Source organism: Gorilla gorilla, chromosome X, assembly GCF_029281585.2.
Source record: "Gorilla gorilla gorilla isolate KB3781 chromosome X, NHGRI_mGorGor1-v2.1_pri, whole genome shotgun sequence".
In the NCBI taxonomy this organism is placed as follows: Eukaryota; Metazoa; Chordata; class Mammalia; order Primates; family Hominidae; genus Gorilla; species Gorilla gorilla.
The window spans coordinates 31,995,837-32,012,047 of NC_073247.2; the positions used below are offsets into that span (position 1 = coordinate 31,995,837).

General features: G+C 33.0%; 1 protein-coding gene across 8 annotated transcripts in view; it reads left to right on the top strand.

Annotated features, from left to right (window-relative positions):
• The window catches only part of CNKSR2 (connector enhancer of kinase suppressor of Ras 2), a 280,333-nt gene that overhangs the window by 126,099 nt on the left and 138,023 nt on the right, over nucleotides 1-16,211 (top strand). For 4 of the 8 annotated variants that reach the window (XM_004063901.4, XM_004063902.4, XM_031005997.3 and 1 more), the window contains exons 8-9: nucleotides 1,010-1,078; nucleotides 15,982-16,128. In XM_004063901.4, coding sequence (XP_004063949.1) covers nucleotides 1,010-1,078; nucleotides 15,982-16,128 — 216 coding nt within the window. The remainder of the gene's footprint in view (nucleotides 1-1,009; nucleotides 1,079-15,981; nucleotides 16,129-16,211) is intronic. The other 4 variants (XM_019019643.4, XM_019019644.4, XM_031005999.3 and 1 more) reach the window with 1 other exon arrangement.

The following is a 16,211-nucleotide window of genomic DNA, read 5'->3' on the forward strand; positions in this document are numbered from 1 at the left end:
ATACACATCTATCTAGACAAATACATTTTTATAAAAATGGATTTTCTATGTGTTCAAAAGCATATTAAACTGCATATAATCAATAAGTAGCTAACAAGAAAAATATAATATTTTAAATTCATTACTCAGACCTGCAATATAAAATTTCTATCTTAAATCTCATTTTAATTTCCTAAAAACTCCTTAAAACTTGTCAGTATTAGCTTACGAAGTTTGTTTTTGTTTTTAATCCCTTTTGGGAATAAAGGAAAAAAGTGTTAGATTATTGCATTCTATAGAAATATTGGCATTTTAGTTCATTGAATGTGGTTTTACTGTCCAGTGTATTACACTATATGTAACATGAGAAATAGCATCCTCTTATAACTAGACACTTAGAATGTTATGTAATATGATTTGAACTAATTGCTGTCCATCTTTTAATTTGCTTTGCTAGATTATTCAGAATTGGTGTTACTGATGAAATAAATTAGCAATTTAATTATCAAACTTCAAATCTTTGATGCTGATCATATTCATGTACTTGAAATGGATTTGTTGAAGTTAATGTGAATTATTTATATCAAATGGAAAGGATCACAATACAAAAAGATATAATTTTTTGAAATGCATTTTTGAAGCACTTACCCACTAGAGCCTAGGAGAGTTGCTTGTATAAACTTTACAAAGGTTAATACCAATTATCATTTTTTCATAATGCTCTCAGAAACGTGTTCTTTTATAATAAATATCTATATATTATTTTGCATTTCTGTTTGTTGTCATTAGCTATGCATAGAATGCAAACTATTTTTTATTAATTTTTTTCTTTCTATGTTTATTTAACTGGCTCAGCAGGTAAAAACAGTGTATTAAATACTAATAACCGTGTTTATTACTTTAATTCCTTGAAATTTTTAATTAATTTTTAAATCTAATTTATGGAGATGAACTTTTTGTAGTGTTTCCAGAGACAGGAAATGACTGATAAAATTTATGTTCTTTATCGTTTCTTTTATATTAAATTCAGTCACCTGCAGATCGGTGCAAGAAAATCCATGCTGGCGATGAAGTGATTCAAGTTAATCATCAGACTGTGGTATGTATAATTACCTTAAGAGTCAGTGGGAGGAACTAATTTTGGTTTGCTAAAGCTTTAAAAGAATGCCAATGAAATGAAATTCCTGTTTGTATACAAAATATTGAACAGCCTTTTGAAAAAATAACTGAATATTTATTCTTCTTAATTATTTGATGGAATGTAAAGCATTTTTTTAAAAGAACCTGAAGAGCATTGGTGGTGGTTGAGGTTAGATATACATTTCTGTATGGACAAGTACTAGATAATAGTATATATTCCATGAACTGGAATAACAATTTTGGAATAGAAATTAAAGTGACAGTATATATAAATTCAACCTTTTCTTGATACAACTTTTTGAAAGTTTCACTTTATAAATTATTGAATTACCTAGTAGATGTTTTATAACAGCATACATCCATTTATCTAACACTGATTTGTTCATTAAAGTATCTGGTGGTTTTGGGGGGAGTATTTTAAATGTAGATCTTTGAAAATTTAAAAAATTTTAATAGCCGAATTAGCTTTTTATTTCCTAAAAGAGGACAACAGTTTTCATTTTAAAAAATGTTCTTGCCCTATGAACCTCACAAATCCCTTTGTTATCTACCCTTAAAAATCTACAGTAGGCACAGAATCCCACTGTCATTTTTTATAATAGCAGGATTCTGTGCCTATTGTAGATTTTTAAGGGTTATTTTTCTTAAACTTAGGTTTAGAAAATGAACATTATATGCTTTTCATTTTGGACTATTTTATATGTCTCAGTTGATTCACTTTTTTCCACTCTCTCTGCCAAAATAAAGTGTATTTGTTATCTTAAAAAGTTAAAATAATCCAAAATTATTAATATCATAACTCATTTGAAAAAAGGCAGAGTTTTTATTAGTATTCTACTCCTCGCTCACTAACTCATCAGAGTGAGTAATTATTTCCTATTAAGACACAATTTAACTAAATTTGCTTTTGCATGTCCTAGTGATGGAAGAAATTTTATGAAAAACCTGATTTTTCTCAGTGATTCTAATCATAAGGCAAATGACATTTCAATTTTGGTTTTGAATAATTTGAGAAGTTTGTGATATTTTGGAAAGGCTCCTAAACACTGATAATTAAAGCCATGATGTCTCTTCAATAAGTTCATTATCTAAGTGAAGTAAAAGTTGGTAAACGTTTTCAAAATTAAATGCGTGGGTGTACCTTTGACACTGAATAATAGAGTGTTGGTAGTAGACAAAGCCTTTCCACACTATGACAGTTTTGATGGCTTTCTTTTCTGATTGCTAGAAACTGTACAAAGTAGTTGTTCTGACTGAAGTTTCCTGTCCCATAGGATGAGGATTTGGGCAGTGGGATAAAGCAGCTGCTTCAGTAGACGAGTAGCTTTTCCCTCTTCTAATGTTCATGCTGCTTCCAATTCTGCAATGTGACCTTAACAAATATGACATCTGTTGAATAGTTTCAGCATGCATTTCCAGATGGTCATTAAGAGGATAGAGATTAGTATCTAATAAAAATAAAATTATTTAAAGGATATTGTTTGTGGAACAAAGATACTGGTGTTTATGAAATGAATATGAAAGCCTTTGAAAGTCTACAAATAAACTAATAAAATCTATGTGGATTGGTGACATTTAAATACACCTAGAATGTGTAAATGCATCTTTACATCACAGGAATATTCTAAAATATTGAAAACTACACAGAATGATCTTTGGGAAAACTTGGTTCCAGCTCTTGCTCTGAAATTGACTTATGGCTTTAAGTGAGTCATGGTAACTGTGCATCTGTTTACCTTTTTCTAATGATAATAACCATAGCTAACACTTATTGTGTTCTTACAGTGTGCCAAGCATCATGTTAAGTATTTTACATATTTTAATTCATTTAGTCCATGCAATAATCCTGCAAATAAGGTATATGTAGAAATTGAGACTCAGAATAATTATTCAGCTCACCCAAAACTCAAAGTTCTTTGACTCTAAGACCCATGTTCTTACTTCAATTTTATTATACTCCCTCTCAAAACTCAAAAATTATATAACTATCCAACAAAAGAGGAAGAATCCTAACAAGCATGTAAGTAAATCTCAGGATTCAATGAAAGATTAAGTGGGGCCAAGGTAGGAGAAGAAGAAAGGAAGTGAGAATTTACATAGCTGGGATAGCGAGCCAGCTGAACTGAAATTAGAAATAGGGTTGAAACTTAACTTTACTGCCACTTCCTCACTCTGCTTCTTTCACTCAGATAAGTAAGATATGTAAAAATACCTGTCATAATGCCGGGCACACATTAGGAGCTCAATAACAACTTTGCAACCGCCTTTCTTCTCTTTTACCTGCTACAACAGTTGGACCAATTGGAATCCTCCTTCTTGGCATACTGCTGCTAGAGCCAACAAATTGATTTTGGAATATGATAGAGACAAGATAGTATGTTGAATTTCATGAAAGTAGACTTTTTTAATAATATGATCGGTTGCCAGGTTTTTTTGTGTTCAAGTAGAGGCATATTTGGGCAAAACCAATGCATTTCACTAAATGTAGCCTACTCTGCCCTCTTTTTCTTGCTGTTGCCTGTATTGTGGTCTGTACAGTGCATTTAATCTCTTATTAGATAATATACAGAGGTGGTGAAATGGAAATTCTCTTAATTGAAGCAAGTATAAATTATTTATAGTCTGCAATTATCCCTTCTCTCCCTGTGTTCATTACCATAGGGTTTGGTTATGATGTAATAGTTACATTAAAGTATGGCCTAATAAATTTGAAATACATAACTAATATTAATTCTCTAATCCATTAATTGACTAGAATAGTGAGATTGCCAGTATTGTTCCATACCAATTTAGACTCATTAATGAAAAGAACAATGTTAAATCTTATAATTTTGGATGATACTAACCCAGTTAGTATTTTTCTGTAATTCTAAAATTTCCTATGACTATAGGTAGTAATGTAAAATATAAAATCTGATATTTTTCTTTACTTAAGATAAATACAAAAATTATTTTAAATATTTCCCTAAGAGTCTGAGAAAGTTGAATAAATCAGATGAATTCAAATACTATTTTTTTAAATTGCTAGTATGGTATATCTTCAAGATGTCTAATTAGATGTCTATGTTTCTAGTTTGCTCCTTTTTAACAAGTATTTTCTTAATTGAAATGAAACTGGAAGTTTTATGTCCTTTTTCATGTTGCTATATTCTCTATTATAAGTGGCTTTTAAGTTTTTCAAACCAACATACTTCTGTGGCTGAGAAACTGTGGCTGCCAGATAGGAAGAAGAAAAAATCATGAACATCCAAGCAAAGCAGACTGAGTCTTATTACATGTCTTCCGCACCATTGAAGATCCAACTCCTCAAAGGCTGCTGGAATCTCCCAAGATTTTTTCCACTTCATCTGCCACTACATCCCTCTCTCTGGGAGATAACCTCGGCATAGTTTGATGCAGCAACTCTGCCCTCATGATGCACTTTTAACACATTTTTTAGCTGATGAGACTACTTATAGTTATTAAAATTATTGGGGCATATTTATAATCTGTTCAATTTCATGTTAATACTGTTTTTGGTGTGCAAAGGGTTCTAAAGATTCTATCCATACTAAAAACAGTCTCAGGAATATCACTTGAGAAGAGTGGCATATATGATGGTTGAATCTATTAACAACATTTGGAAGTTTTTCCTTTTATTTTGTATAAATATTAAAACATATTCACTGTTATTTTGAAAGGTATTCTGGAACCTGGCGACTACATTATGGAAAGAAATGTTTCAATAGATGAGGCTATAAAGGATACTGGAATGGAAAATAACCAGGTTGGGGTAGTCAAGAAGAAGATAGACTGCAGCAAATAGGATATTCTACATTGATTAGTGAGAGATGGAAGATAAGTACTATAAGCTAGTGGTTTTTGTTACCTCCAAAATGATAAACATTGTTGAGCAAGACTAGGGATGGCAGAGAGTGTGGGAGGAGGGAACGGATTGAAGGACTCTCTCAAAACTTCATCTAACTTCATTTATGTGTCTCCCTTACTCTCACTGTTGTCTCTCATTTTGGACTCTGTCCTCACTCTCTTGTTCCTTCAACCCCAGAACAACAGGAGAATATTGTTCAAAGGAGAAGCCAACATAATCAGAATGGATAGAGAGTGTGGTATCCCCTTAATGTTCATCTCTCCTTTTCCCTCCCTCTCAATTTACCTCCTTCCCTGGACTTCAGCAGAAATGAATGAGTCATTGAGTGGAATCAATACCATGATGTTGTCTAACAGCAGATGTACTTTCTTTCTCTTTTTTGATTTGCTAAATTGTTGTCTTTATTTTTTTGGTTTTCTTCTAATTCCATTTTCTTTTCTTTATCATTCTCATCTCTTCTCACTGGACTATTTGTCCTCCACTCTTCATCTCATTAAGTTTTCTTTGTTCTTGCCTATTTTCTTCTGTTCTGCTTTCTCAGAGGAGAAAGTATTTATCATATAATTCCATATACCTAAGATACTGAAAACTGAGACCACAAGAGGCAGTGTTTCTGGTGTACCCCACATGTTATTCCTATAAACACACATGTTGCTGGACTACAGAGATTAATTATGTTAGCATGGTGTTTAACATATTGCTTAATAAATAATGGATTCTTATAATAGCCTAAAATAACTATGTTAGGATTCTGTGAAATCAGTATTCTAAAATAGAACAAGTGAATCATTCTCTTTTGGGAGGGGGAAAAATTATGAAGAGACATATACCAAAAATTAAGGAAATGATGCATCAATGATTTTAGTTACTCATAATAATATTTTATTTCAGATTCTACCTTATGTAGTGGTTTATGAGAGCTTCATAGATTGTTTTTCTTTTATTTCACATTGAACATTATGGATTTGATGAGAATGTGTGGAAACTGGTTTTGAAGTGATACGTATTGATATAAACTGTATTTTTATTTTGTACAGAGAAATCAGTTTATCACTTTATCATCCAATATAATATTTCATGTTTCTGTTATCAAACTAAAATTTATTGTCTTAAGTCCTTATATAAAGGAGATAAATTGTATGATATCTCAATAATAGTTACTTCCTGTTAACCAATTTATTTTCTCTGCAGATCTCTGCATCCTGATTTGTTTCTTTCTTATTTGTGCAGTTCTTACTAGCTTTACCAGGAAGAGTAGTTGCTTTTTTAAACTGGTTACTGTTTCATTTTTTATGATTAAACTTTATCTTTCAGTGTCAACATGTGGTTACTATGATCTAGTTATTTTACATGGAATTTTTAGTTTCCTTATAAGTTTATTTTATGTGTTTAAAATGTATCTATTGGCTGAAGTTCTTACCTACTCTGGCTTATTAACTTATTAAGTGTATGGCTCATTTGCAAATCAGCATCATCCTCGGTCCCCCCCCCACCCGTTTTTTTTTAATCTCTTTCATAAAAGCAAGAGTCTGCCGGTCACAATTGCCCAATCCACTTCCTTTTCATAGTAGGAGTAGGCAATCAGTAGATAACATTTAACTGCCTGATAAAAACTTATCACATGAAAGGGAAACGCTAAAGAACCACCATATAATAGGAAATTAAATAGATGATGGCATTAGTCTTAAGTTCTTTTTAGTTTATTTAGCCCTAGGACTCAAGGATACGTTTCATCCACTAAATTAATATTCTGATTGGCATGGTAGCTCAAATTGTAGGTAACATAGCCACTCATTACTTTTACATTTCCTCTCACACTGTCCCTTCTGCATCTTATTATCCTAATAGTGGACAGTAAAGGATTTTTAAAAGTTGGAAAAATGGTATATAGAATTCACTATGGTCTCATTTGGAGCTGACATTGAGTTCCCTTTTTTGTCTGAGTAGCTGGAATTTTGATAAAGTGATTTCTAAAGGTAACTTCCACAGTGAAAATACAGCCATTACAGAAGTTTTTTTTACTAAAAATTCTATTAATAAAGATTTAGAATGATACTTTTAGCTATATATATACATATATGTGTGCTTTAGTTTTGTGTTTTGATAAATATATACATATATTGCAGTATTTGCTAAATTTTCAAATAAGCATATTTTTGTTACATGTCTACTAGTAAATGACATTGTAAAAATCATTTATAGCAAAGTTGTACATTTTTAAACATATTACTTTTTGAATAATAGGGTTTGAGTTGCTTTTTAATTTTGTCATTTAGGTTCCTGAATTAAATTTAAGCATGAATTTTTTATAAATATAGATTTTCCGCAAAATTATTATAAATGGGAGCTTCAACATTTTAGATAAGGATGCTTCATTTTACTCCTTAGCTTTGGTGACTGGGAGTCTTTTCTTTTTATTTCAAAATACATATTTTTCCAGCATCTTTGTAAGAAGAACAGAAATGAAATATAGGAAGGAATGGATGAAATTTAATAACTTAATAACCCATGTAAATATCTTCATAAAAAAATTAAAGGCCTGTATTGTGGCTGAGGGCGGTGGCTCATGCCTGTAATTCCAGCACTTTGGTAGGCCAGGGTGGAGGGGGATTGCTTGAGGCTAGAAGTTCAAGACCAGCCTGGGCAACATAGCGAGACCATGTCTCTACAGAAAATTTTTAAAAATTAGCCAAGTGTCGCAGCATGTGTTTGTAGTTCAAACTACTCAGGAGGCTGAGGCAGGAAGATCACTTGAGCCTAGAAATTCAAGGTTGCAGAGGGCTATCTATGATCGTGCCACTGCACTCCAGCCTGGGCAACAGAGTGAGACCCTGTCTCAAAAAAAGAAAAACCTGTATTATTATGGTTATTTTAAAATATGTTACTGCTCTTTTGGGGACTGAGTTTCTACAGTATGATCAGAGGTTTACATTACAGCTTTACCTTTCACTACAATGTAATTGTCTTCCTCCTTTTCTCTCTTTAGCAAAAGCTTTCAGACCCATTCAATTTTATGTTTTGATGAAGTAAAAGGACATTGTGAATGATGCTGAAATAAAAACAAAATTGGCTTTTAGTTTTCTGTAGCATATATGAATGAAAACCATGAAACCTCCGAAATAAACCTTAAGCCTTGAAAGACCACAGCATTACCAAATGCCATATTGGAAGGGGAGAAGGAAAAGTGAGCTGTATGTTCAAGATGCTGAACTATACCCACAGCTTTGGAATCAGCTTATCACAAAAGTCAAGACACCAACTATACAAAGTCCACAGTTAATATAAGTGATAGGTTACAGGAGATAGTGCAAGTAACAGGGTATGGAAAGTCACCACCTTTGGTAAAACTATGTGGGTGATTCATAAAACTTACATGAAAAATTATTATCACTATTTTCTTTCTCCCATGAACTTCGTTATGAGTCAATCAAGAAATTCTGATTTAGCTCTCAGAACTTCTTGAATGTGGGGCAAAAAGATTCCAGGGGAGAAAAAGTGCTAGCTTCTTGTAGTGTTTGAGTTGCCTCTCTCTCTTGGACTCTGTCCATCTTTAGCTGTGAGAAATTATGTTCTCTGTTAGTGCTTTCTTTTTAAATACTATATATTTATACACACACATTATATATGCACGCATATTCATAACTGTGAAATTCACATGAAGATATTAAGTATTAAAAAAGATATATGTAAATTCAGATTGTTAGCAGCTCAACATGGTCTAAGTTTTACTTTGAAATTAAGCCACGTTAAAAAACCAAATGCCTTGATGTACTCTTATTTCACTGGATAAGTGCCATTTAAAGTTCAGGAGGATGTGAAATGAAGAATGGCTCAATGAATAAAGACATTAAATTGTCGGCTTTTTTTCTCTAATGAAAATAAAATCTTTCCCGTATTTCTTCTTTTCAAATGTTTGTTCCTTTTATCTTTTCCCAAGACTCTCTTCGAATTGTGTTTATAAAAATATCAACACTAAAGTTTTATTTAAAATAGGTAAGCCTTGGGACATTTCTGAATACTCTGAATTACCTATTTAAGTTACTCTAAGCTAGGGTTAAAAATCACTTATTTGCATAGTTCCTTAACCACTGCATACACAGTAGCTTATATTCCTTTGTACCTGAACCATGACTAATTCTTTATTTCTGTTCAGTGAATAAATGACTGTGAAAGAACAAAATTAAGATATCTCCAAATGTAGTAGACTTTAATATTGTAAGACTTTTTTTATTAATATTTCAAGGGAAAAAATTAGGTGAAGATGGATTTTGTAGATTGGTACTCATTATTTAATAGTTTTAGAATCTTTGAAAGGCACTGTATATCAAAACTCATTATTTCTGAAATGTTTATAACAGTATGCTATTTCCTTCACATAGATTGTTTTCCCAAAGAAAGAGGTATTCATTGGTATAAAATATTTAATTTATTAGATACTTCAGTATCTTTTTAGTAACACAAAGAAACAGAACATTATAATAAATATGTCAGCACCAAAAAATTTGGCAAAGACTGAGTGTCATTAGCAGCAGTATGATGGCTTGTGTATTGAATTAAGTCTCTTCAGTGCTCTTAAAAAGAGCAGGAGGATATTTGGGTGTAGCATGACTCATATTATCAGACATTCATATAGGCATACTTCTAGTCTCTAAAATTTCCTTTGGGAAAAGGTATCATCTACATTACATCCTGTGAGTAAGAGTGTGTGTATACACAGGAGTGTGTGTAAATGTTGATAATGAATCTGTTTCTTTGTCTTGTGTAGGGTAATAACTTTGAAAATATTTTAAGAAATGTTCTATCTTCCTGCCTGTGGGTGTAAAGATGCTCTCTTGCAACTCCAAATATAGCCATGAAAAAAGGTAAAAAAAGGTCTGGGTTGATAGGCTTAAATTCTTACCTTTATGTTTATTTGTAACTGGCTACTTGGGACCATAGAGTAGAAATTATCTTTTCATATGTTAGTCAAATAATTCACCAGCTGTTATTTGGAAAGCAGACCAGGGCAAGTTCTAAAGGGGTCAGAGACAACTTCTTCCCTCTATGTACCGAGGGGAAAAGAAGCCTATCATCTCTTCAGCACCAACCCCAAAGCCTCTTGTGCACCTAATCCAGGCAACCAATTTTCCAGGACCTGCCCACTTATGTTGTCCTTCACAAAGGAACACCTGCTGTCTGCTTCAGCCTGATCAAAACAATTACAAGCCCCATCCACAAGAAAGCAGAACCTCTGGCTTTTAGCACTTGGGATTCCTTAATGACCTTCTTGAGAAATTTTAATCCTGTTTGTGTTGTGTATAAAATACATTTTAATGTACATGTTGGGGATTATATATAAATTAGTAAGCTATATGACTTGCTGTTGCTTGTAGGCACTGACTTCTGCTACCTTGGATAATGAAGAAGATAATAGTAGTTCAGTGTATGTGAAAAACATTATAGCTAATAATAAGACATTTGTGTAAAAATGCATATGGTGGTTTTATAAAGGTTCATTTTAGCCCATGAAATTAATGTGAATGAATTACTCTATTAAAATATTGATAAAGCACTACAAAATATTTTTCTGGAAAAAACACCTTCATAACAGTGTTTATATGATGCATATGATAAAGTAAAATTTTTCTAGGACAAATAGGATCTATACCCACTGTTCTTTTCCTTGTTTTAATCACATCATTATGACTTTAGGTCTGGAGTATTCAAGACAGAAATGTTTTTTCAAAGGTTCATTTATAAGGAGAAAGTTTATTTGAAATTTTGGGGTACAGAATGTCTATTACAGCTTTAGTATCAAGTATTTTACTTTTTTGGATGAGAGGTCATTTAATCTTTTATGCGACAAATTTTAAGTATATTACATATAAAAAAATATTTTAATACTATATCTTGGTTTTATGTACAAAACTAAACCCTCTTTTCGAGTTTCAAGGCCCTTTATTGTCTCTGAAACATTTACATCATCATGTCACCATATCAGCTCACTAGTCAAGTTATGCAGTATGCTGTGAGATTCACATGAGGAAAATATGGTGTCACCTTTAAGAAGAGGCTTTATGATGGGTACTGCATGTAAGATGAACCTTTATGGATAGGTAAGATTTTATAAGTGAGAAAAATTACAAGCAGAGGGAAGAGTGCTTTTGCAAAGATACAGCTAAAGAGAAAAGCACAGTGTTTGAAGGAAACGTATATTCATTACTCAACCAACTCTTTTAATTATCAACTTTCTAAAAGCCTCATAATCATCTGAACTCTGTGTGTTTCTCCTGCCTCATTACTCCTTGCCTTGTTCTGTCATCTACCTGTACTGAGCTACTGAAAGTTGCTCAAACCTGTGATACTTTGCCTCAGAGCTTTGTTTACCCCCTCAACCTCCACATCTTCTTCACCTGTCCAACTCCCAAGGAATTTGGCTTAAACTCATTGGAAACCTTCATTAGACCCTCAAGGATGGGTTAGGTGCCCCTGTTGGGGGCTCCTATTGCACTCTGTATTCACCCTATTGAGGTACTTATCTTACTGCATTGTAACTGTTTATTGCTCCTTAATGAGGCACAGACTGTGCTGCATTCACTGTTGTATTCATACTACACGGAAGACACACAATAAATACTTAAGAGTTGTCTTAAAAACATATGAAACACCTAAACTAATCTAGACATGAGCAAGTCACTGCCTTCAAGGAGCTCATAATCTATTACAGAGGTTCTCAAATTGTGGCTCTTTAGGCCAGTAATATCAGCCTCACTTGGAAACTTGTATTAGGAAATAAAGGGTCGGGGGAGGAATTCTCAGGCCCCACTCCAGAACTACTGGATCAAAAACTCTGGGGGTTAAAACTCAGCATTCTTTTAACAAGGCTTCAAGGTGATTCTAACAAACATGCTAAAGTTTGAGAACCACACTGAGGAAAAGTAATCTGAGAAAAAGCTATAATCAACCATACTGACAAAGGACCTGTTTGAGGATTGGTTATTTGTTCCTTAGTTGGGCCTTTGGAGAGCTATTAAAGGTTTTGAAGCATAGAAAACTTCTACACTGTAGCAGTATTTTGGAGCTGCAAAAGACTAGAAGCAGAAGGACAGGTTAGGATTCTGGTTTAAGTCTAGCAGTAGGTATCCAAGCCAGAACTAAGGCAGTGAGAAGAGGCATTAGTTGCTAGGATCTATTTGTTAGGACACAAAATAGATTAAAAAGAGGAGAAAAGTCATAGGTGACTCCAAACTCCCGACTTTAGAGGATGATAGGGAGGTTGTTTTGTTTTGTTTTGTTTTGTTTTGTTTTCTGGTGAATGAAAGTAAAGAGATAATGAGTTTGATTTTTAAAGTCTTGTATTCATGTAAGCTACCAGTGGATATTCAAGGGAAGATACTGTGCTTTAGAATTGAAAAGACATTAATGTAAGTTCTGGCTTCACCACTTACTATTTTTGTAATCTTGGCCGAGAAAACAATCTCTTTTTGCTTCAGTTTCCACACACGTAAATTGGGTTTAATAGTTTACCTCATTAGGCTTTTGTAAGAATGAAAATATAAATAAAAAGAATGTAACAGATATGAAGAATCTAGCACAGTGAATTGTTGATGCTTGTGATTATTCAGTAGCTATTAACGTGGACAAGCTAAACAGTTGGAAATATGACTAGAGTTATTGATAGGAAGCAGGAATGGTAGAAAGATTTGGGAATCATGCAGGAAGCTGTTGGTGAAAGCTCTTAAAAGAGATTATTGTAAGAAGACAGCATGAAATATTAGAAAGATGTGTAACACTTAGCCTAGAGGAAACAGGTACACTTATTGGTAGGGAAGAGGAAGAAAAGATGGAGGACAGGTAGGCAGAGATGTAACGGAACCATGTTATTTTACTCAAACTAATCTTTATCATCTATTTTCATGTTCCTACCCACTCTCTGTTTTAGAGTTGGAATGTATTGTGACTGAAAGTTACCTAATTATTTGACCTATGCAAGAATATTGAAACATCTCTTGGTACTGATCTATTTCACAAGTCAGCCAATTTCTTTTTTGGATATCTTTTTCTATTAGAATATTTTTCATCTCTGGACGTGGTGGTTCATGCCTATAATCCCAGAACTTTGGGAGGCCAAGATGGGGAAATTGCTTGAACCCAGGAGTTAGAGCCCAGCCCTGGCAACATAGTGAGACTTATAAAATCTTGACTTATTGAGTACACCTGAATAATAAATTTATATTCTCTCTTGTCAGTCATCAAGGTATAATGCATAGAGCAGATTTTGTTTCTCCATCACCACCTTTTAGTGTTTTAAATAGTAGTGTTGCCTTTCTGGTTCTGCAGTTTTGGTGGAAATTTTCCATCCATAACAAACAGTCCTGATTAGGTAATTCATAAAATTTATTATTTTCTAATTGGAATATTGCTATTCATACACTAGGTTCATGTATTTTGTTGGTTTATTTGTTTGTTTAGAAGAGTAACTCATGCTTATTGCCAAAAGTTTAGGAAATAAAAGTATAAAGAAGAAAGTATGTATTGCAAGTCCTTACTCCCTTTAATCTAACCACCATTAATGGTGTTTTCTATATTTATGTACATTCTTTAACAAAAGTGGAATAAAATTATGTTTGCTATTTTGGAACTTACTTTTTTCACACAATTTTTATATTCCTTACTAATGGATACATTTACATAATGTACAGGTTTTGGTTGATTTAAACAATACTGTGACACATATGTTGCACATTTATTTTTGTGCTTTTATCCAATCATTTCCTTATGGTAGTGGAAGTAGAATTTGGGAGCCAAAGATATATACTATACAGTTTTGATGTATATTTCTTTGCTTTTGTTTAAAACATTGTTAATGTCATGTGAATAATAAAAGGCTGATTTAAAAATAGTAAAATTAGATACCCAAATTTTCTGCCATTAAATAACATCAGCTGTAAAATTAAAATCCACCCAAATGAACTTTCTTATCAGAAACCAATTCTACTTTCTGATAGAAAAGCAATTCTATTTTTTGGAATTGTTACCTAAAAAGAGCACGTAGAAAGTGTGAAAGAATAGGATGAATCAAATTGCGCTGAAAATTTCACAGGAAAATACCATCTAGCCTTAAAAATCTTCAAATTTTATAATAAGTAAAATGAAAAGAAATTGGTGAGTAGAAATCAATGTATAAATCATTGAGAATAGTTATGCTGGAAAAAAGATTGTGGCCATCACATTGACCACTTTAGTATAGTTAGCAATTATTTGAGTGAATAATTAAGTTACAAAATGTGGTTATCATTAATAAGTTGTTCCTAAACTCTTTGTATAAGTAGTATGTTTTCTCCCTCCAAACTTGTAATTCAAAGTGTGCATTCATATTTTTTTGGCAAGCAAAGTGAACCCTTGGATTTGAACTCCCTTTGCTTTAACTCTTGGCTGTAGGGATACTACACAGCTATCAGAGGAATCGGAATCAATGTAAGATACCTTTGGGCACATAATAGTCCCCACTTACATATAAGGGGAGGCATTTGACCAGTTCCATTACTGTAGTTGATCCACATTAATGTGATTTAAAAAAAAACTGGCAGTCTCATTCAGGTTATCCAAGTATAATGATCATTTTGATTCATATCTGAGACTCCCTGAGATTTTAAGTATTATAACATCTCACTTCTTGTTTGTTCTAACTTCACCAACACTCAATTCAGCTATAGTTGAGGTTGCAATTTAGATGAATGCTTATTAAATATACCAAAGTCCCCATTCTATAATAGCTGCATTCCAGATTACCTCTTCTTCATAGTCTAGGGGTCTGTGCTGCTTTTGGTGGAAGTGCTCATTCTCTCCAGCTTGACAAATATCTTCCGGGCAAAAACATGGTTATTGTTAGACAAAGGGCACCAATTATCTTTAACTTGGATGCCTAGAAAGAAACTGTTATCACTGTTCAGACCGTTTGCTAAATCCTGCTTACAATCCAGGATAAATTTTGACCTAGTGTATTTATGTAACACATCCTGGAAAAGTATAATCCATTAGGGTTTGGGATAAAAGGTTCTTCTCTCTTCTAAATGTGAATTTCTTTTAAAAAAAACTTGGAATAATAGACATTTCAATGTGTTTCTTTAAAGCATAGTTTCTAGGATTTCAGTTACCTGATACTGCATCACTAGTCCGTTTTGAAAGCAAAGTAACAAAAATTATTCTATGTTCAGAATTTTTAAAGGATGAAGAGTGAAGTAATTTTAACAGGGGATGCAGTTGAGCCCGATTTCAAGACATTTATCAAGTACTTTGATTTAATTACACAATATGTTTTTAGGTGATACTCAAATAGAATGGCTTCATTAAATTTAGCACGTTATATTTTAAGTTTATAGGGTTGTTTGGAACACATTTCCAATAGCTGCTTCATTGGAGTAGTATTATCTTGTTATTTCTGTTCTATCTTTATAGCATGGTAAAAGGTTTATTGTATTGCTGCTATTGTCCATGCATAAGAATGTTGCCTTGGTGTGTCAGTACCAGCTGTTGGTAGTAAAATATCAGTCTAATTTAGAGACACTGGTACCACTTATCTCTAAAAGATGGTGATGAGAAAGCATGTGGTGTAGTTTGTAAGCTCAGGACATTGCCAAATCCTTGTTTGCAGGTATATAGATTTTTTAACTGTACTTGTGAACAGAGCTTGGATCTAGACCTAGCAGCTGAGCAGCATTAATGGTGACATAATTTTGTTACATTCTGAATTACTCCATTGGTAGGATACCATTTTAGTCTTTGATTTGACATGGTAAATGTCCATTATGTTGTCTGGTAATGATATGGACTAATGCAATAATATGGTTAATCAATTCAAAGATAAAATTTATTGAGTATGTATCTCCTGAAAATTGATAGGATGGTACACCAATTATGTGACTTTTTTTTTACTAATCTTATTAAAGGGGGAGAACATTAAATCTTTGAATACTGTACCTCAATTTTATTGTAATGATTTTGCTGGTTACCAGGTGGGGTGGCAGTTGAAAAATTTGGTGAATGCACTACGAGAGGACCCGAGTGGTGTTATCTTAACTTTGAAAAAGCGACCTCAGAGCATGCTTACCTCAGCACCAGCTTTACTGAAAAATATGAGATGGAAGCCCCTTGCTCTGCAGGTAATGAAGCTTAATCATAAGTCATACACCATCATTTTAGCCATAGATTATCTCAGTAATGCTTCTTTATTGTGCCTCATCTC